The sequence below is a fragment of the Neltuma alba genome, unplaced genomic scaffold, assembly GCF_004799145.2.
Source record: "Neltuma alba isolate B1F8T4 unplaced genomic scaffold, ASM479914v2 tig00013031_pilon, whole genome shotgun sequence".
NCBI classification, from domain to species: domain Eukaryota; kingdom Viridiplantae; phylum Streptophyta; class Magnoliopsida; order Fabales; family Fabaceae; genus Neltuma; species Neltuma alba.
The window spans coordinates 302765-325148 of NW_021637378.1; the positions used below are offsets into that span (position 1 = coordinate 302765).

A 22384-nucleotide genomic window follows, 5' to 3' on the forward strand; every position below is an offset into this window, starting at 1 on the left:
TTTCGGATGGAAATCCTACAATCAGATGTTGGAAGTGGAGTTGAAGAGTCTGGCAAACAGAAGATGGTTAAGCAAATTTGCCTTCTTCTGGAGAATATTCAGTGCCATATGGAAGGGGGATTCTTTGGTGATTGGAACCTTGATAATTATGTGGCAAGGATCATAAAAAGCAGGTACATATTCGTATCCAAAGGTTGATAGATTTTATAGATGTTCGATGATGCTTTTTTATGTAAAGTAATTCAGTATTTCTTAATGCAAGGACAAAAGATTTTAGCTTCTCTTTGGAGTTGGACGCATAAGTCTAGGTTTATCATTTTGTGCATTTATTCTAACATATATGGTGTGTGTGTGTAGTTGCTCTGCTGTTGGTCAAAATATGTTCACCGGAGAGGGGTCCATGTGAAGTGGTATCTTCTCCCTAAAACATGAGTATAATATATTTTTTAGTTACATAACAACTAAGTGTACCCATGACCCACGCACGCACTCCGTGGTTTAAACCCGTGACCTCCACCCTGTCGGGCAGGCTATTGTGTCACCTAAAGACCATGAGTATGATATGATACATCAGTGTGAAATACCTCATTAACCGTCTTGAATTAACCTTTGACGTTGCACTGAACTTCTCTTGTTTTTTCTTTTGCCTTTGCAACTGAATTTCCGCTGTCTTCTAAATAAGCAAAAACTTGGCAACAGTAAAAGTCAGTTGAATTTGCATAAAGTGATGAAGGAAAAATGAAAATCCATTAGACTTGCGATCTTGAAGAATTTGGAATTTCAGGTATTCTCATTCCGTTGGAGATGTGGTTCATGAAATCTACGACAAGATGGACCTATTGCTGTTTGCCGAAGAGGATGAAACCCCAAATCATTTTCTCATCAGTGAAGACAGCAACAAATCCTGGAATGGAAAGGCCGACAGAGATGAGATGGGTGAAAATAATGTAAGTAGTAGTGGTCCCATATCGTCGGAAAATGAGCCCTTTCAGCTCCTCAAGAATGCAAATGGAAGCCTTGAAAGAAATAAACAGCAGGAGGATCCAAAAATAGTAGAAGCCAAGAAGAAGAGAGAAAGGGCAAGAAGATTTTCATCTTTCACAAGTTGCATTCCTGATTTGCAGAAACTTTGGGCCCCAAAGCAGATGTCTATGAAACTCAAGTCAGATTCTTTTAGAAAGCTGCCAACAAGGAAGAAGAAGAAGCGGGAGAGGGCAAGCTATGACACAGTATGCGAGACCCCATTGACCGGAAACAAGCGTTCATGTTCATGGACCAGCAAGGTGGATGATGACCATTACAGGGTTGACGGGAGTCAAAGAAGTAATTCAGTTTCCAAGGCTTTATTTCAAGATGACCAATTGATGTGAGTAAATTATATTCCACTCTTACGGAAGAATTGTATATGTAAACATGTGCAGGATGAAAACATGGTTAATTCAGAATTCAACCCCAACTGTTGGACGTAAGTATCTGATACTAGAACTATATCCCAACTAAAAGCTGTATTGCATGGTATACCTACATGATTAGTTAACCCACCACGTGATGTCTTGCTACTGAATAAATCTTTCATTTGTGTAGGCTGGTGTATTTGACCTTTAAAGGAATGAATATACATTGAAGAAAGAATTGAGTTCCCTGCTGCATCTTTCCAGTTTTTGTTACTGACTTTAGGGGAGAAAAAATTACTTTTATTTTTACATCTTAAAAGGAGTTTCGAAATAATATATTCAAATGCGAATGCACCATCTGGCCATCTCTGAGATGCATATGCCATTATTGGTCAGGATCGACAGAGAATTTGGAGTTTTTTTTCTTTAAAAAGAAAAAGGAAAAAAAATTAAGGGTTTAAATTCTGGACTACTTGCCGTATCTTGTTCAATTCCTTATATTTGAGTTAGCCTCACGGGGTCATTTGGAGCTTTTTTGCTGTTCTCTTCCAAATCTTACTATTGGTATAGAATTGCTAAGCAAAGCATTAAATCAATTAATTTATATTTCATGAATAATCTACACGTAAAATATGGAGATAAAGGGAATAAAACCAACCTTGTAGGACCTAAGAAAGTTCAGTGTATCTTGTCTTTCTTTTCTCAAGTCACGCTCTGATGTTTCGGTGACCATCTTCATTCGGACCTGTCTCTGAGTGGTGAGTATCAAGCTCATGAAGCTATACCGCTTGGGGAAATCCGGATTGACTTGCAAGGTGTTTGATGAAATTTCTGAAAGGCATGTTTTTTCTTCAATGTCACTATCCGAAGCTATCATGATTCATGACGCTCAGCTTGTTCCCAGACCATGGTTAACCATAAAGCCAGCTCATAATATGCTGTCCCAGAAGCAGTGATCAACTGATCATAAAATAGTTTTCGTTTTCATATTACATCCCTTTTTCTTTTTTTTTCCGTTTTGGGTGGGGGGATTCAATGGGTAAATCAGATAGGCTTAATAGTCGTTACCAGAATTAAAAATGGACCTCGTTCTTTAAACCATGAGGCCTACCTTAATTCTAGTGAGCCAGACTCACTCATCTGATCATTTTTGTAAATAAAAACACAATTCAAAATGGATGCTTCATACTTGTCCCTGAGTTTTGGAAAGGAATCTATTGTCTAACAAAAAAGCAAACTTGCTTAAAGGACGTCTGGATTTTACATACATTTATTGTTACTGATTACACAACCTCAAAGTAACTCAAAATAAAGGCGAGAATATATTATACTGGAGTTGAACAGACAAGAAATTTGAAAGTGCAGAACCAATCTTCTTCAGTCGCATCTTAGTAGATAGCAGTAGCATATTGAGTAAGAGCTGCAAAATAGTGGACGCTGATTTTCATTCCACCTCCTTCAGTTCACAATTCCATATTTGAAATTGATGAAACAATAGTATAATCCTTGAGGAGTCATAGTTTGGCCACTTGACGATGGAAAGATGGGTCAAGACAGACAACAACCTGCAAGATTTATTTGATAAGATGAAAGCATTCAGGGCTAGATTGTCTAGAAGCACAGGTGTATATTGGGAGTTGTTAATTGGACAAAACTTAGGTGGAGTTTAACCAGGTTCTCCAATTGAAACTAACATTTAAAAAAGAAAAACACTAAAAAGTGCCAAGATATAATAAATATCCACTCATTGCTTTTATCGGAGAACATGACAGTAAAACGTACGAAAGTAAAATTTAATTTCATCAGTAAGTAAATACCTTCCCAACACTTTGACCTGAATGGAGATACTCAACTGCATCAGCAACAGATTGTAGGCCTGAAAATCTCTTTGGATCTAGAGCAACCTATGTGCACAAACCAGAAGTAAATAGAAGTGAACTTCAGAAGCATGGAAAATTAGAAGGATAACATTTGTAAACTTAAGATGTACATGCAGATAGTTATGAACGATCACAATGATACACAGATATACGCACACATTACCTTTAGCTTTCCCACAGAGTACAGATCAAATAGTCTGTCAAGATGTTGTCGCCACAAATGACTATATTGCACCAGGAAAAAGCCAGTCTGAAAATGTTGGAATTGTTATGGAAAAACCATAGGTAAGCCAACTATGGGATTTGGAACTTGTATCAAATCATCATCTTATTTGCCAAAGTTCTTCAAATTACTCAAATCAGGATAGAAGAATCATAAGTGGAACAGTTCACTGACATTGTAAGAAAAAAATGAAAATCAATTCTGATTATGAAGGTTAGTTTTTTTTTTTTTTTAATTTTTATATAAAAAAACAAAAGAAATTAGAAATTAGAAAGAAGAAGAATAAAATAACATTAGCCTACTACAATCAACACACACCACAGTCTGGCTCTTTGCCAAGATCTTCTCGCATAATCCTGGATAGTTTGATGGCTTCCAACCATGCTCTCCTTGATACTGACATAAATGAAACAATGAATAGGGAAGAGTACATCAGCAAAGAGAGAAATTATTACAATTTATAACCTAATGTCTCCTTTTGAAAGTCTGCACTTGGGTGATGACTTCATACAATCTGTTGACTGATTGATAGATGAATGGAATGCAAATTCTTACAATATATAACGACTACTTTGATACCGAACGGGTAGGGGAATAAAAAAAGGGAAAAATTCCCTAAGCTCAGCTCAATTCAATATCCCATAGTCTGAGGGAACGACTGTAACTGGGTAAAAATATATTTAAGAAAAGATAAGGACTAATCAGACCAAAAGCTTATTCACATCTCTTCTAAATCCCAATTTATCCAAGTTTCCCATATTACAAACCCTAGTTTCCAAATAATAATTACATTATTAAATAATAAAATACATAATAAAATTTTCTTTTCATACTGCAATCTGCTTAATATATATAGCTTCCCAGATTTATACCAAATATCTAAAACATATATCCCATCTTCCATTATAGCCGGATGAGATTTATACCAAATATCTAAAAATATATCCCATCTTCCATTATAGCCGGATGATTTGAGAGGGAAAAAAACAGTATAAACAGTTTGAAATTTGATATGATATCCATGCACTATATAAGTTTTAGATTTTAGCCCTGAAGATTGAGTAAATCATTGAGTTACTAGCCCATACTACTTCATGTGAAGGACCACACAAGCTAAACTAGATGTCAAGTACAGTAATATAGTCTAGTACATTATGACAACCTCAAGCAATAAGATAAGAATAAGCATTATCTTAAAGACAAAAAGAGAAAACTTGGAAAATATTGCAAGACAAATATAGCATAGTTACACGAGAACATGCAAGGATGGGGGAAGGAGAGAATATCAGAGAACCTGAGAAATCATTCCAATCACAATGAGTCGCCCATAGACTGCTAAAGCATTCAAGCACAAGTTGAACATGGCACCACCAACAGACTCATAGATGATGTCAATGCCTTGTGGGAACTCCTTAGTCAGAACCTGAAAAAATAAAGCCACAAATATTCAATCAGCTAGAGCCTTGGGGAAGTCAAGGTATTTTGCATAATTTTTTGTGGGGTTAAAACACACATATCTTCGATGAGGTGTGAAAAACATTATTTCAATGCTAGCAATATCATCTCACAAATAGATTAATTTTTCAAATTTCAAAAATGTCATTAAATCATCAAGCAAACCATAAAAGCAAAATAATGTTAAAAGAAATAAAATATAAAGGGAAGAAAACCAGAGGACTTGAGGTATACGGTTTTAATATCTTCACTTTTATAGTCTATGACCCTGTCAACTCCCAATCCTTTTAGAAGCTTGGCTTTCGCCCCTCCTCCACAAGTTGCAACCACTTTATTTCCTCCTAATTTTGCAAGCTGCATAGAATCCAAATTATTGAGAAGACATTGTGTACAGAAAAATCAAGTAGAAATTTTAGCCTGCAACGTTGCAATAGAAAAGTCTCCCACTGCCTTAGTTATGGACATAAATTGATCTGAACAAATTTACTATTTCTTCTATCTTTAGTGTTTCTATTATACAAAACAGTATCTTCATCTCCATTTATCTATTAAGGTATGAAACACATAAAATCTTATCCTTAAGGCGTGTTGACCGCGAACACTGCCATGACACATCAAATCACCAATTACATGAGTCCATATAAGAGAATAATAATTAAAAAAAAAAAAGTTAAGAAATACACTAAACATCGCTTGAAGAAATCAACCGAAAAAGGGACACTAGAAACTCCATCTTCATGATATAATACAAGTTCTATATTCTTTTTTGGGGAAAAATAATGTAAGAATATATGACAGATACCCATTGAATTTTTGTACATGTTTCATAGCTATGAAGCATTGAACTAATGAATTATTTAAAAGAGATCCACCCTCTCAGTTTAGCTACTTTGTGTCGCATCTTCTCTATTTCTCAGACACGGAAAGGATTCCATATTTAGTTCAACTTAATACGAACCACGATTCATGTAATAATTACAAAAAACAACCAGAATTTTCTTAAACTACTGGTCAGACATCTTTAGATTCAATGAAATTAGGAAAACAATGTTAAGGGTTGAAAAAATAGTCTGAAGAATAGGTAGTGCATGAAAAGAAGAAAAAGCACAAAACTCAAAGCAATAAATATCTCGTCTATACACTAAAGAGAACAAATATTTCTTGACCAGAAACATGAAATATATTACTGTCATGTGTAGGATGGGAAGAAACATGATGTGACTGGCTGTCGGCTGAGTTTTGTGCAAAAGATAAAAACCCAGGTTCTGCCGTCTACAGCATAATATAAATGCATGCGAACACATTTGAAAGAAGCAAATGGAAACAAATTTATGTGCACCTGAACTGCAAATTGTCCGGTTCCTCCAGCTGCAGCAGTAACAAGAACTACCTTTCCAGAATCCATATGCCCTGCCTATTCAATGCACCAGAGGAGATCTTTATTAGGTCAAGCCAATTCAGTGGCAGAAAAACTAAAGGCATTAAACTAATCATGAGCTGCACAAAAGGTAGTATATCATAACAGTTCTTGAATGTACATCGTGTAACATATCAGGTACTAAACTAATTAATGTGCATCACGTAACATCTTAGAATCACGAAGATGAGCTCATGTCAGTAAACCTTTTCAAGAGCAATTGAAGCAGTTAGTCCCGAAGTAAGCATGGCAACAACTTCTGGATCTGGTCTAGCAACTGGAAGGGCATGTTTTGAAGGAATCTAGGCCAAATAAACAAGGTTAACTTAAATTGCCTTACTATATCAACTTAATGATCAAACCAGGACAAACTGTTTAGCAATGCTCACCATTATGAATTCAGAATACCCTCCATAAGTCATGAGCGCACAAGGCATGCCAACTTTTAAGCCAGTCACAGAATCCCCAACAGCTGCAATTATTCCCACAGCCTAAAATATTGTGTATAACAAGGAAAACCCAAGTGAACATGATAAGCATAGGTGCATATTAATACATGACAAGAAACACATTGAGCCTTACACATGATATACATTCTTAGAATAATATCTAACCTCAAATCCAGCATCAAATGGAAGACGAGAAGAAATATCTTTGTCCTTGCCACTAAAATAGCGGCCTGAACTGAAATTTACCTATCATAACTTGTTTTTGTTAGAATTCAAGATGAAAATGAGTTTTTTTCTTCTAGACTTAAAAAAGGATTAAGCAAGGGGGAAGAGAATCTGTGACAAGGTTATGCCAACCAAATAAAAAAATAAATATCAAGACAACAACCAAGATTCAAAACGGGGGGCCCTGAATCATCAATCTTCACGTTTAAACCATGATAAGCCCATCTGAAATTATAACTCGACAACATTCATTCTAGAAATATATACCACTATTATTTTATTACAAGCGTCATGCTTCAGCTATAAATCAAGGATATCAAGACCTTAGATAAAGGCCTGAGCAATGGATTCCTCAAAGCAAATTATTTGAAGCGTTATCTCTCAGAGTTAATATATTGGGTTAATCTGTTAAGAACTCTACCCTTTTGCGTTTTGTAATGATGGACTACTAAAACAAGATTGTGTATGAATTTACCCAACTAATAGAACATAGAAGTACACAAAATCAGGCTTATTTGAATTCATGCCAGGGATAAAATCTCACCTACATGTTATAACGTATACTTTCACTATGTATATAGATTGGTCATTAGTCTATTAGATAAACATGCAAAGAGAATTATAACAAATTGAGTTACGATCTCATGCGTAGGCTTGAAATCACTTCATTTCCAACCAGAACATCATTCGCAACTGTTCATTACCGGATGCTGTTAATAGTATACTAGCACTAGTCAAAAAATAGTCCTCTCAGAAATCCACAGTGACTTACATCACTAGCATTTACACCGGCATAAACCAATTTTACAAGAACATGATGTGGTTTGATGGGTAATCTCAGTGATGTTCTCACGATACTGGTTGCGTTCCTAAAGTTGTGAGTCAAGGTGTGGACAACTCTGCAAACAATGAGCAACTAACACAAATCCATTAAATAATACACGTGATCAGGAAAAATATGTGGTCAAACTCAAAATATAATTGCATCTTTTCCTCAGTAACACTAAGTCATTATAAAAGATACTTTAAGCTATTAAACAAAAAGGCATGCATGGAAAGAAGCGTGGGCTGGAGAACATAAGGATCCACACGCGCACGTGCATGTATGGTCACAGCAGAATAGAAAGAAAGCATTGAAATACACACATTTTCTCAAAAATCTCAGGAAGTTTAATTGGTGGAGCTTTGAACTCGGATCTTCTCCGAAAACTTGAGGAGGGTAACATGTATTTCTCTTCTTCTGATGGCGTGGGCCAGTACTCAAATCCACGGCGATTTGTAATCCATAGGCATGAACCAGCTTTGCTCTCATCAATAATAAGCTCAAAAGCACCTTGAGAGTTTAAAATACTTAGATATAATATAACACTAAAAATAGTTGCTGATAATTGAATTTGGGGGCATTCCCATAGTAATGAAACTATTATAAGAAACGTAATCTTCAGAAGGAAGAAGTCACACTTAAGCGTACTACAGTATTTTAGGAGAAGCACATGCGTGATGACAATTAAGATGTTCGCACAAAACCAATCAACAAGCTTTCCATATAAAAAGCAGATGTCTACTAACGATAGAGATTTGGCAAGCTTGCAGACATTTGTCACCCCCATCTTTTGGCCATCTAAGAGAACAAAAAATATATATACAAACATACCTTTCACAACCATTTCCATAGGTACAAAGCCCCCCATCAAACCAACAAATTTAGAATCCACCTTTGTGCCCATATCAGTTTGAACAAACTGCAGAAGTTATTGGTAGTCATTTTTAATACAGCATCATAACAACTCTTCCAATAAAATCAAAATATAAATTACTAATCTCAGACAATAAAATTTCAAATACCTCAAACTAAAGAAGTACGAAAAAGAAGAAGTTATATGAAAGCTTTCATTGCTTAAGTTAAATATTAGACTCGATTATACTGCCTGCTACCACCAGTGACTAAGGGTTCTGTATTTATATGGCGAAACAGGAAACGTTCTAATAATGATATGGCCCCCCAGAAAACAGTCTGACCAATTGTTCCACTCTGGAACTTAGTGCAACTCACTTGAAACTTCCCACTTTTTAACTGAACTGACCATTGATTAATAAATGCCAAGATAAAAGAAGCATGGAAAAGCCACATTAAAAGCTAGAGGGAAGCAACAAAATAAGCAAGAACTGCCATCTTCTTCACATGTATCAAAAAGACAATGAACCTGTTTGATTGCAACCATCAAGGCACCAATAAATCAAAGATAATTTTTTTTTTAAATGAAGAAAAATATCTAAAGGAAAAGAGTTTTCAACAAACTGGAGAATAACATATCATGAAAAAAAAAGAAGATATAGGCTCAAAAGTTAAAAGAGAACACGGTAACAGAAGCCTACACAACTTATTAATATTTTTAAAAAAAAAATCACGTCTTGAGCACCAAAGGGAAGCTATACACACCATTATGCCCATAACGCAATTAACAAAGGCAGTAACAGATACCATGTAGATTTATCCCCAAAAAAAAAAAAATTATGAACTTATGATGTGCCTAAACCGTTATATACAGAATCTAATTTGAAGAAGTCTCAGCAAAACGTTAACAATCCGGAGATTAAAAATTATAAAGGTTAACAATAAGCATTTACTCTTCAAACACAACTCTGACCTCAGGGCAGAGCACATTGACACGAATTCCCTGGTGTTTGTATGGACGAAGCGATCTAGAAAACATGACAACGCCACCTGCAGAAGCACATGCTCATGTTTCAGGAAGCAATAATACACTAATCTATGCAAAATCTCAGGGACAAAGATGTAAGAGCCATTCTTTGACCCTCAATTACAACAAAAACTTTTATCTAAATATATTTTTCAGCATGGTATTAATTAGGCCTATCAAAACTAATTGTCCATTTATGGCCAAGCCACCATCATTTTTATGATTAAATTTGAAAAGTACTAGACATAAAAAAGATCTTTTGCATGACAACTTTAGTAAATGATGCATTATGTAGAACCCATTTCGTATTAACCAGTCCTATGAATTTCATTTGGAGAACTTAACAATCAACATTGACACAATGCACTTATTAAAGCGAGGGGTGAGCAAGTTATCCGCTACCTACTACCCACCTGACCTGTCCACTACTCGCATTTTTTTGCCCATTTAAGCCCGCCTGTCAAGAGCCCGAAACAGGCGAGCTCAAATGGGTCGGATTGTTGTGTTATATGGGCAGGTAGCGGGTAAAGGCATGGGCTACCCATGCTCCACCCATTTACATTTTTTTTTTTTTGTTTATTTCACATGATATCCAGTTTGTGATCAAGTATATTATTAATATAGTAAAAGATGAGATGAAGGTGCAAGCAGATTACTCTCCTTCAGTCAGTCAGAGCTAGTAACTATTTTTTGCCCTTTCCTTTTGCAATAATTTCTTAGGAAATATGCTTAGGTTTACATTGTTCAGATTATATGCTGGATGAGCAATCCAAAACACTTCTGCAAATTGAACTGAACACTATTTCATCTTCATTTGTTGGCCTTGGTGGACTGGTGACCAAGCTTCATAAGTTCACGTTTGGTGTCTAATTTAGAATCTTTTAATAATGTTTGAGGTTATCTCTTTTTCTGTTTTGGTGCAGTTATGGTTGTGGGTCCTTATAAGTTAAACATATAATGATTCTTATGGTAAATATAATTTAATTCTTATTAGAGACACATTAGGAATTAATGAGGTGATTTCAAGTTAAAATTTATTTCAAGAGCTCACCGATGCACATTCATTACATATTTCAAAAATTCATCCAAGCAATTTTATTTAGAAATTAGGAAACCTATCATTTAGACTTTCTGGGAGGTATTTTCCTCAGCTTTTTAATACGCACCATATTACACATCTGTGCGGAAAACATTGGCTCAAATTGATCAAGAGTCAGAACTTTTTCTTGATGGAAAACTTTGTATGTATCCTTTGCCATCATGGTTAATGCTTGTTATTGCTTGAGTATTTCCCTTGTTTTCCTCTTCAAAATGATTATGATTATGAGAATATCTAGATTAGCTAGTTCTTGCTTGTTGTAATGCTGTCCAACCGGGGGGGGGGGGGTAAGGACGCCTCAATTAGATGGGCTACCCCAAAACCCATGAAAACTCGTGCATTTAAGGGCAGCCAATGAACCATGTATAGGTATGGGCTAGCCCGTACCCATTTAACCTTAAATGGGCGGGCTGCGGGCACATCCCTGGGCTGCCCAGCCCGCCATTGCACTGCCCTAATTAAAGCTTGTTCTGCTTGGCATTGCTATAAAATCACCAATCACGAAAGCCATTCCTGGCTCCTAACTGATAGTTTAACTAATAATGGTAGAAATTGCTGATTAGTTCTTTAGGCTCCGTTTTATGAAAACATTTAGTTTTTCAACTTCAACGGGAAGTTCTTAATGAATAAATCTCATTAAAGTTGCTAAAGTGGCAAACCTTTGGAGGCAGAATATATAGGATCTCCGTACATTGGATAAAGACCGGAAGCAGAACCCATATTGATAATCACACCAGGCGATTTGGTAGCTTCCATGGTTCTAATCTGTCAAACACAAGTATTTACTGTCATGGATAATCAATGGCTTTAACCTTTTTCATTCATTTAAGAAATAAATAGTTTAGCTATGCATGCACTCCATAATTTTTTTACCTTCACATTGTGAACTGAGTCTTGTTTTGGAAGCTTGGGTTAATACAAACTTTAGTCCTTCAAGTTTGTCCTCATTTTGGTTTTGGCCCCTCAAGTTTTATACTATAGGTTTTGGTCCTTCAAGTTTCTTTTCATTTAGAACATTAGTCCTTATAATCTAATAAAAACTTAGACTATTTTACCTCTAGAGGGACCAAAACTTATGGTTTGAAATCTGAAGGACCAAAACCAAAATGAAACTTGAGGGACTAAAGATTATATTAACCCATTTAAGCAAAATTATAACTCTAATTAGAGGAGGAAGGCAAACCAAGCCTTATGTTAAGCTTACCGCTAGGCGAGTGCAATCAATAACAGCATTCAAATTCACATCAATAGTGTATCTCCATGAGCGAGAGCCATCTGTTTTATCCTTACTGAACGGTACAGGATTACCGATCCCTGCACTGTTGATACAAATGTCCAGTCCTCCATATGTCAACGAATGTTTCTCAAATGCATCAGCAATATCCCCTGTTATTAATCATAAATTAAAATATTTGCAAATAATCAGAAATAAAAAGGACAAAATAACATGTAATTCACTTTTTATGACATGTATAAAAACTACAAAGTCTGATAATAGTTAGAAAAAGGTGAACGCAAAAATATGCCGTCCAGATCAGGAAATTCTACGTTTTCCTCTTTCTTCCAGTGAAAATGGATGGCTATCTTCCCCCTATATGATGCTATTTTATCATAGATTGGTAATACTAAACCTGCAATTGAAAGCAAGAGCAGGCCGGAAGAGTATCATTTAAAAAAGAACTTAAGTAAACAAGCCCAACTTCCAGCATGGTGGACAAAGGGGAAGGCCATAACTTTGGATAGAACTGATCCTGTTGTTTTGTATTGTATGTGTTGCTCATAGATAATCATTCACTTACTTGTGTTAGACACATCACATTTCACAAAAATCGCAGATGGATGTTCTAACTTGGGATGGAACTTGGTGTTAATTTGCTCAACGAGGGATGAGACTTGTCTTCCCTTTTCTTCAGAGTAATCAACAACTGTGACAAATATACCCTTCTCTGCAAGAGCTAAGCAAAGACTTTTACCTGTATGTAAACCAAAGGAAGAAATGCAGTTTAGGCATGAATTGTTATATCTAAATCGCAGATATGATATCTAATAAAATGCACCAAGCGTCTACTAACGTGATGTTTCAATATCGATGAAAGAGAAATGGCTGCTGAGTTAATATATTCTCCCTAGATAGACCGTCAAATCAGCGTTTATTATCTCTCATATCTCTATTACAGTAGTTGTAAGTCCATAACAAAAGTTTCAAAACCAATCGTCCCCTTAGGTGTATAATCATTCGCTTGCTTCTTTTCTCCTCACTTACCATCCAATTGGTTCCTATACTAATCATTTCGCAACTAGAAGATTTCATCGATCGTTAGTCAAACCCCAAACATACTCACGAAGAAGAAAGATATCATGACATTGGGATCGAAAGCTTCAGTTACCAACAATAATCTGAGCACCGAACACGTTATTAGTCATGTAAACTTATGTCTAGCTATAATTATCATCCCATAGTTCAAATATTAAACTTGTCCTTTCAAACTGAAACATTAACAAAGCACCAAACTTCTGCACAAACAGCCAACAATCAATCTAAAGTCACAGATATATTAAATTCATCGATCCAAAGCAAAAAAAAGAAACGTATTTTCAAAAATAAATCGAGGCATCATAGAATCCAGGAAGAATCAATAGGGAGTCTTATGTATGTTACCAATTCCAGAGGCACCTCCAGTGACCAGTGCCGACAAACCCGGTTTGAGCTCCATGGAGCGAGGTAGGATCGTTGCGACAACAGAGGGAAAGATACAGGATCAAATTTGGCCGGCCTAGAGGAGTAAAAGGTGAGGGGCAAGGGATATATTACAATATTCAATCCATAGTCCTCGTTCTTCCAACTTTTTACTGTTCATGTATCATGTTAGTTATTATCCCGTTTCAATGGATTTGCAAGCGCGCGAGTGAGAAACAGAGAAAGGAATATACCTGGGACTATATCCGGAGGCCTCGGTGTTCTCGCATGCATAACTCTTTCTTGTTACATTTTCAAGGGGTAAAAAGCGACGCAAAATAGAGTACATCTGCTCCCAACTACTAAGGAATCTGCCAGACAAATCCTTGCAACGGGGGAATCCGCCGTGGGGATTTTTTTTTTTTCCCTTGGTGCTTTCAAAATAAACACTGTCAGGTATTAAACATATATCCCACGTCAAATCTATTTACTACGTTATGAAAGACATAATTTCTGTTAGCGTCACAGGTATGTAATAAAGGACATGCTTTATGTTTTTTTTTTTTTTTGGTTGGTAAAATGCTTGATGTGTTTTTATTATGTGTTTCCAGATAACACGAACTTGTTTGGGAAGAAACACAAGAAATTATTTTATAAGTAAAATAAAATGTTTATATTATACAGGTCTAAGTGAATTAAATAGATTTTCTTAAAATAACAGCTACAGCGTTCTCATAATTTTTTTAATACAATTGTCTAACATTTAATACTACAGGACCAATTTTCTAATAATTTTAAAATCTCACAAACTTGTTTAAACTAAATAAATATTTTTTTGTCCTGAGATGAATAATTATATTACACTTTCCTTTAATTTTACATATTTTAACTAGCAAATCCATCTGCTTGCTATAATTTACATAAAATTCATAACATCTCACAAGTCATAATTTTTTTCTACAAAGTGAAAATATCTCCTATTAGAAGCGACACTATCAGGCGTTAAATGATGAAATTCAAACTTGATTTGTCATATTATGAAACACTAGTTATTTTCACTAAACCTAAACCTAACTCTTGGTTCACAAGTCATAACTAGCAGCATAACCACAAATACACGAATTTAAATTAACTCAGCCCAATCGAAACAAATTTTTCCCTTATCGGCCATGTTGATATGATTAGGCCGGCCCAAGTTCATATGCTTTTCCGCGAAATTCCCAACCCCAATGTTGAACGGCCTATTTTATCCCTGATCTGTTTCTCCGAGGAATTTTGTCGACGAGAACATCACCTTAGTATAATCAGTGCAAGACCGAAAGCAGGCAACGTGTTTCGTGCAAAAAGACATAGGACATGACATTGTGATGACTAGATGAAAGCCAATCATAATGATCGCTTGACGAAATCAGAAGTATTATTCTAATTGATCAACATCAACATAAGTTGGACATGATCTTTTCTGTGGTAATTGATTTACAAGGGAATTTTTGGTTTTTAAAGCTGCTTGTGTTGATATATTTTCCTTCGTCCTAACAGAACTCAATGCTGGCCTCATTGAAGGCTTGAGGGAGTAAGATGGCTTCTGATGTAAAGAAAGAACGGGACTTTGTTTGGAGTTCCGTTTTAGCTGGATCACTTCCTTGCTTTCCTCTTGCTGTTGCTCTGAACTGACGGTTGAATCAATTGGTGTCAGCTTTCCATCAACTTGGTTTGTAAAAACAAATGTCACCTGAAAGAGAGAAATAATATCCAGGTAGAGATTATTGTAACTTGAACTGTAAAGGATAGCCGGCTTTAGGCAAATTAGCGTGTCAGTGTCACTTTCATGTTCAACTGCCAATAATAGTTCATATTGCTCAGATTATTGACAAGATGTTTCACATATTACATGCCAAAAGTGGGGAAAATATTTCGAAGGAAAAGGGTACCACTAATAAGCACAATACCGAAACTTATGGAGAGAAACGTTAAGATGAGCCGTTTATTTGAATGCTTCAGCAGAGTACATGCATGTTATGTCAAATGTAAAATATTTTCAATATCTAAACCGTAAGAGCCAGCGTTTAATGAATTTTATTACTGAAACTTACTGAGCTTCATATTATATTTATTAAATTAGGATCCTGTATCCAGGATTGTTGGAAGAATTAGAAAGCCATGGGCTACCATAAAGGTCCGATTAATTTGTCTTTAGGATGACTTAACTATTGATTTTAACAAAGATTAAAATGGGGGGAGGGAGGAGTGAATAGAAATATACTTAAATTGCTATAGCATACCTCATCTCCGGCTGAAGCCTGAAGGATAGTATCCGGTACGGTCGTGGAGAAGAAATGATGGCCCCAGCTACCTAAATCTTCTTCCAAGGGGATCCCTACCTGAAAAGATGTATCTAAGATTAGGTACTCATTCAGTATCTCCTTGAATCAAGTGTCAGAAACATTACGCAGTTTATCTACTTGGTCGAAGTACCATAGCATCCCTTTGAGGAAGTCGGGTTACTGAGGTTTTTAGCAAACTGAAGGCACATAAAACAAGTCTAGTGGAATCTAACCTGCTTTTCTGATTTCTTTAATTTGTGCATACAGCCTGCAAATTTTGCAAATCCACCTATATCATCAGAGGTTTCCTCATCAAATCCACCGTTACTTATCGTAGAATGAGCAACATATTTCCCATCGTCGCTCTGAGGCCCATCGTCATTTGTCTGACACCGAGAGCAATGCATCCTTTCATGAATCTCTGACCTAAAGACATGAAAGAAAACATAAGGATGAAGTAAAGGCCTCTGTTTATTCTTATGGTGGAATGTACATTGTCGTTTCTTTTCACCAAATCTCCATCAAGGGCGACCATTATTGCAATACAATCGCACCATACCAACATCTTTAAAATTATTAATAATCGCAAAATGCTACGATATTAACGATTGTTCGTTATTGCCTTTCCTATCTACTCTACTGTAACATATGTATGAATGGCTTCAGCTTCGCCATTCGCTAATGTGTAAATTCGACTCACCATGCATCAAGAAGGGTGTTATCAGCATTCAGCATAATAATTAAATATAAATTACATGAGTGAAAAAGATGGAATGCATTACTTGACACATTCATGAAATGAGAACAGATCCCGGAGGACCTCTGTCGAAAAGTTACCCTGAAAATTACAAAGACTGAGAACATTAATGTACAGGTTTAATGAGCTGCATTAAGAAAATGTGCTCGAAGCAGAAATTTCAACCGGTGTCTCAAGGTTATCTGTTTGCTCCTGCTGAATGACCTTTTGAAGCCCTTCTTTTGACATCTGACGCTGGTATACCTACGGTAGAGTCATATGAATCAAAATCGCAATAAAAGCATTTGTCTCCACTCAATTATCACAATGATATATACCTTTTCCTCTATTGTCCCAGCACTCAAAAATCTATAAATGTACACTCTTTTCTTCTGCCCATCCCTCCAAACTCTCGCCGCAGCCTGATCAAGGGCAAGGCAAAATTGAAATGTGAAGGGCATAAGTACCCAAAGTTTTAGGAAGAATCATAATGCATGGATACTGAGTAAGTCCACTATGGGATTACTTGTTTATCATTTGCTGGATTCCAGTCAGGATCGAACAAGACTAATCGATTTCCTCCAATTAAATTGAGGCCACAGCCACCAGCCTTACTGCTCAAGAGAAAAACGAACTCGTCCTGCAATATTTGAAATTTATATCGGGTCTACCTATTAATAAGCCCATATTGAGATTTATATCTCGGAGTCTGAGGTTGTTATCTACATCACATACAATGATTGGTCACAAATACCAAAACAATCAAGGCATCTCGTTTATCAGTTTGTAAGCAATTTACCTTAGATTGATCATTAAAGCGGTTTACTAACTTCTGCCTTTTACTGATTGATGTTGCACCATCAAGCCTCAAGTGCGGGTACCTTCGTTCCCGACACAACTGAGCAAAAAGATCCAGAGTCTGTTCCCCGGCGATAGATTGGCGCAGCAAACAAAAGTCATTGGGGAAATAAATTGGGAAAAAGAAGGAAATTGAGCCACATGGAATATTGACAAAAGTTAACACCTTGTTTCTAACAAGATTGTGGGTTGAAGGTTTGAACGTAATATATACCGATAACTAGAGCAAGTTATTATACTCCGGATTTAACTCAGAGAGATATAGTGATATTGAAAAGAGATAAGATGCAAATAAATTTTGTGAATTATTGAAAGAGATATGGCATTGAAAGAACTGTGTTATAACCTTGAGTCATACTGACAATAAACATTAAAATGAACAAATATCTGTAGGTTAAACGGCATCCGCATCAAACGGCGTTTCAAAAAGGGTAACAGCGTAAACGCTTAATGGAATATAAATTCGACCATTAAGAAAAATAAACGCTATCTGAACAGCATATGAAGTGACTGTAAGTAGAGTGTGCTTTGCTGGTTTGTCCATGAATAGGAATCTCCAATTGATATAAAACATGAGTAACCAGTCAACTAGTTCTATGCTTCGAAGAAGGTGCATGAAAATTCGATTCAATATTTAAATAATTTTCTGTCTCTGAGCAATATTGCCCAAAGTAAAATTTCTACTCAACATCAGCCTCGCAAGCATCATAGTCCATCAAATATTATATGCAGCCTGAGTCAACTTATAGAACTAGTTCCCGTCTGGTATATAGCAGTTAAGACTGTCACATCAGAGAAAGGATATTGATATGACCTTGTCCTACTAGTTACATTGGAATTGGATAGCTAAAAAAGTGTACGTGAACGTAACGTTTTCACTTTTCTTTGTGGGGATGGGGAGGGGGAGCATATACCTGTGTGTAGTTTGAGACAAGGACAATGCGGTCATTAGTCCTTTGCCGTATCTGGGCAAGTAGTCTTGCTAAGACATGCATTTTTCCTGACAACTCAATCCAAGCTCCATCCCCTCCAGTCCACGAGCCAGATCTAAGGAGAAAACCCTCAAGAATGATTGAACTCATACAGCAAATGCATCGACGAAACATAAGCTAAAAATATCTACCTTCCTGATAACATCTCTGGTGGAAAGAACCGAATGCAGTCCTCAAAGCCCGAAGTTCCTGGACTCCCGCTTCGTATAGTATCATATATAAGCTGGAAGACGTGAAATTATTTATGAGTGTGAAATACGTCTGAACCTTAAAAACTATGAACGGGGAAGACGTAAATGAGGGGAAAAAAAAAAAAAACTACCTAAGATCTCAAATTCACAGGAGACAATAATAAAAAGTTAAACTGCCCCATAACAAAAATATATAAGAGCTCTATGTTAAGAATCTACGCAACAAAAAGTTGCAGCTCTCAACAATGAATTTCGCTCACTTCTATAGACAGAATCAACCATAAAGAGAAGGAACCCGAATTTGTCATACCTTTGGGTGGTTGCACAACTTTTTGAGAGCTGTTATGTAGGCTAAAATCTTTGATTGCTTTACGTCTTCAACAATTGCGCGTTTAACCTTTATTTGAGACATAATTTATCATTTCTGGTTGAAAAGTCCTGCATTCCTCCATGTCCAAAAGCCTAATCTTATGAAAAGTACTTGTTTGTTAAAGTAAAGACAGCTTACATTTTTGGATTGTATAAAATATTTATATAGGTCTGACTGGAGTGGAGTTAACCTGCAGCAAACAACTTCAACTATCTGTAGCGAGAAAACAACAGCCCTTGCATATAAGATAAAAGAATATGTAGTGCAATAACTCAACAACTAATCAGTAATCACCAATGACCAAGGCACGGGATTTTCATCTATTCCGGGTTCAGTGTCCCCTTCATTACATATATAATAAAGAATATGTTTACAGCTTCAAATATATACTTCATTGATCAAGGCGAAACTCTAGATTGATAAAAATTGCCAAATGTTAGATATTTCATGACATATGAATGTCCACTAGCCAATACTAATTTGGAGTTTGAGAAGAGAAATGATAATGAGCTTACAACTAAATATTAAGCAAAAGAATATGTGGTGCAATAGTTCATCCATATACAGAAAGTTGGGCACATAGATAAAGGTAAAATACCTTTGGCGGTAAGTGATTTGATAATAATGCATTCGTCCTTCGCAATATAAACTGCAAAACATATTGGCTAGTTAATTTTCAAGAAAATAAAAGTGAATTTTCTCATCAGCAGACAAAGGATGCTAGTTGCACTTGGCTATCATTCACTTATCAATTCAAGATTATCACCGTATTTTGGCTACCTTTCGTCAGGCGTTTAAGAACTACACCTTCAAAGCCTAATGATAAATAATAGTAGAACTCTCTAAAATTAGAAAATGAACATATAATTGGCATTCGTATCCAACAAGAAGCATTACAATTTACCTGGTTAACTTTCCCACTTAACTCTGCAGAGCGATCAGCACCTAGCTTCTTCTCATCTGCAGAAGCAGTAGGTTCTCTTCCACAAATAATTGGTCCCTTCATGATCCAAAAAGACTATAGTCAAAATCAGAAACACAAGGAAAGAAAAAAGAACTACTCCTGTTGTCACCAACAGAAAAAGGAAGACTATTCCTGCACCAGAATTTCCTCAAGAGGTGCAAGAGCCGTTGGTTTGTTGTACTCATTATATCTTTAGCTATAAAAACGTTCCCTTCTTTTATATAGATAGAAGTTTTGCAACTAAACAACTCCTTTTCTTTAAGATAAGCATATTCTCATCGAAGCCTTGTTATGTTGTATAAGCAAGTTAAAATATAAAGCAGTCAACTTCTTACCTCAAAGTACCGGCGAAAATGTGTAATGTCACCTAATATTCCAGGATTAGTGAAGTTAACCATCGCAAAGAATTCCTCTAAGTCATTCTGCAGGTTGCAAACGAAGTTATTAAAAATAAAACAAAGTAAAAAGTGACAGTTATAACCCGTAACGCTTATAGATGATCAAGCACAAATCTTACCTGCAAAGGAGTTCCTGAAAGCAACACTCTACGTTTGCACGAGAGAGCAGCCAGTGCCTATATGGAAGGTAACTTTAACACTCAGAAGCAGGGCAGTCAAGTAATAGCAATCTAACTTGCTCACAATTAAGATCATAAAGAACGCTGGGACGGGACGACTTCTACAGTACCCGGTTTGTAATTGTCTGATCATTCTTCAGCCTGTGAGCCTCATCACATATGAGTAGGTCACAAGAGTCACTATGGCCAAACTTTGATGAATGCATTCGGAAAGTCTCATATGATGCTATGAGCACCTGATGGAGGGAAATACTCATTTAGTGCATAGAAAGTTCGAGTTTTCAAGCTTTAGAAGCAATAGGAAGACCTGTTGCAAATTTTACCTGTAGAGAGCTGTGGGGACTTGTAAAATTGTCAATCCCAGAAATGACATCATCTCTTGTACTTTCACACAGAGCAACAAGACGAACTCTCTCTCCGATCCACTTCCTAATTTCAGCTTCCCAATTACTTACAAGGCTGGTAGGGGTCACAATGATGGCTTTTCTAACCATTGGCTTTCCATCAAACCCTTGACAGAGAAGTGTATACAGAAGTGTGATTGACTGCAAAGTCTTCCCCAAACTGCATGCAGTATTAAAAGACAGCCTTTTAAAGAAAGATGCGGAGGAGAGGGAACAATCTATTGCTATAATGTCAAAAGAAAGGAGAGAAAAACTTGCCCCATATCATCTGCCAGGATGCACCCGTGAATATTTGCTGTGCTAAGTAGCCCTGAAACACATTCAAACATAAACTGAACTCCTTCTCTGCATCAGAGCATTTCACAAGTTAACCTCCGAGAACAGGGAAATAAAAACGGAACCAGTAGATATGATGTAGATGCCTTGAGGAACATGTTTCAAGATGCGCTAAACTTCCAAAATTCAAACTGCACTGACTCTCAAGAAAGGGGATATAATCAAGACGTGAGCTGGTACTAGGTCCGAGCATCAATACAGTACGCTGATAATAAGGTATCCAACAGTGCAACAAATAAAACCAAAATGCAAAATTAACATGGGAAGAAGCACCTCTGGTGTGGTCTAAGGAAACGAACAAGCAACGGGTCCACTGCTATTGGAGTCAAATTACGGCCTTCATCCTCATACCCTTCGGGCTGCCACAACACTAGAGGTTCAATCCCAGGCGGCAAAGACACTTCCTCTGCGGCAACATCTTTTTCAACGCTTATTGGCAAATTTAACCGGTTGGTAATTGTCACCAACACCGGTCTGGTAGAGCCCCACGGGACAAACCTTTTCCGGGCACAAAGGCGACGTGTAAGCTCTTCATTTCCATTATTGTAACCACTGGAGCTGGGAGGTTTAAAGGGTTTTCTACAAACAGCTGCTCCTTGTGTTACAGAAAGAACTCGTGGAAGCAACGACTGTGTCTTCACGACAAGATTACCCCTGGTAAATAAAACATGTGGGAAAAATATGAAAATGATGAAATAAATCGTTGGATGATACTGATTAAATCTCCTCCAAATGATGTTCCCAGAGACAATACGACCAGAAAGATCGTGTAAAAGGCGACATTACTTGTCTCTAACAGTTAAAATGCATAAGCCAAACGCCGAAATGTGATTCAATGACTAAGATATCTTAAATACCTCACAAGAGCATCGATATTCTTCGATTTCCTCTCGTCATCAGATAGAGAATAAACGTCGACCTCTGACTGATCATCCTTATCGAGGCTCTCTTCACATTCACTGGAAAGGTCCTCGTCGTCGTCGTCGGAACCGGAAGAGCACGAAACGACTTCGTCATCCTCTTCCATTTTCCGCGTTGCCGCTGGGGTCTCAGTTCCGAAAGTGGCGATTTCGATTCCTTCACTGAGATTGGCGCCAAAACGGCTCAAATG

General features: G+C 36.6%; 3 protein-coding genes across 3 annotated transcripts; 1 reads left to right on the forward strand and 2 right to left on the reverse strand.

Moving 5' to 3' along the window:
• The first annotated feature begins 2 nt into the window (after positions 1–2).
• On the forward strand, positions 3–1642 carry LOC114733732 (uncharacterized). The gene is made up of 2 exons (XM_028921225.1): positions 3–173; positions 785–1642. Exons 1-2 carry the CDS (start codon positions 7–9, stop codon positions 1368–1370), a joined length of 753 nt encoding a protein of 250 aa, XP_028777058.1. The 5' UTR covers positions 3–6; the 3' UTR covers positions 1371–1642.
• A 1177-nt stretch (positions 1643–2819) lies between these two features.
• On the reverse strand, positions 2820–13760 carry LOC114733742 (prostaglandin reductase-3). The gene is made up of 18 exons (XM_028921238.1): positions 13504–13760; positions 12644–12817; positions 12049–12230; positions 11504–11609; positions 9692–9768; positions 8698–8785; positions 8190–8376; positions 7816–7942; positions 6984–7064; positions 6759–6860; positions 6576–6671; positions 6292–6366; positions 5187–5306; positions 4792–4920; positions 3816–3893; positions 3438–3524; positions 3212–3298; positions 2820–2959 (listed from the first exon to the last, which is right to left on the reverse strand). Exons 1-18 carry the CDS (start codon positions 13556–13558, stop codon positions 2909–2911), a joined length of 1902 nt encoding a protein of 633 aa, XP_028777071.1. The 5' UTR covers positions 13559–13760; the 3' UTR covers positions 2820–2908.
• A 1153-nt stretch (positions 13761–14913) lies between these two features.
• LOC114733741 (protein CHROMATIN REMODELING 25) lies at positions 14914–22321 on the reverse strand. The gene is made up of 21 exons (XM_028921237.1): positions 22131–22321; positions 21547–21927; positions 21196–21282; positions 20857–21097; positions 20644–20769; positions 20474–20530; positions 20292–20378; positions 19897–19992; positions 19591–19641; positions 19131–19205; positions 18933–19019; positions 18563–18654; positions 18354–18486; positions 17381–17500; positions 17108–17221; positions 16920–17003; positions 16768–16845; positions 16628–16683; positions 16079–16271; positions 15804–15902; positions 14914–15253 (listed from the first exon to the last, which is right to left on the reverse strand). The coding sequence occupies exons 1-21, from the start codon at positions 22298–22300 to the stop codon at positions 14939–14941; spliced, it is 2742 nt and encodes a 913-aa protein (XP_028777070.1). The 5' UTR covers positions 22301–22321; the 3' UTR covers positions 14914–14938.
• Positions 22322–22384: the final 63 nt, after the last annotated feature.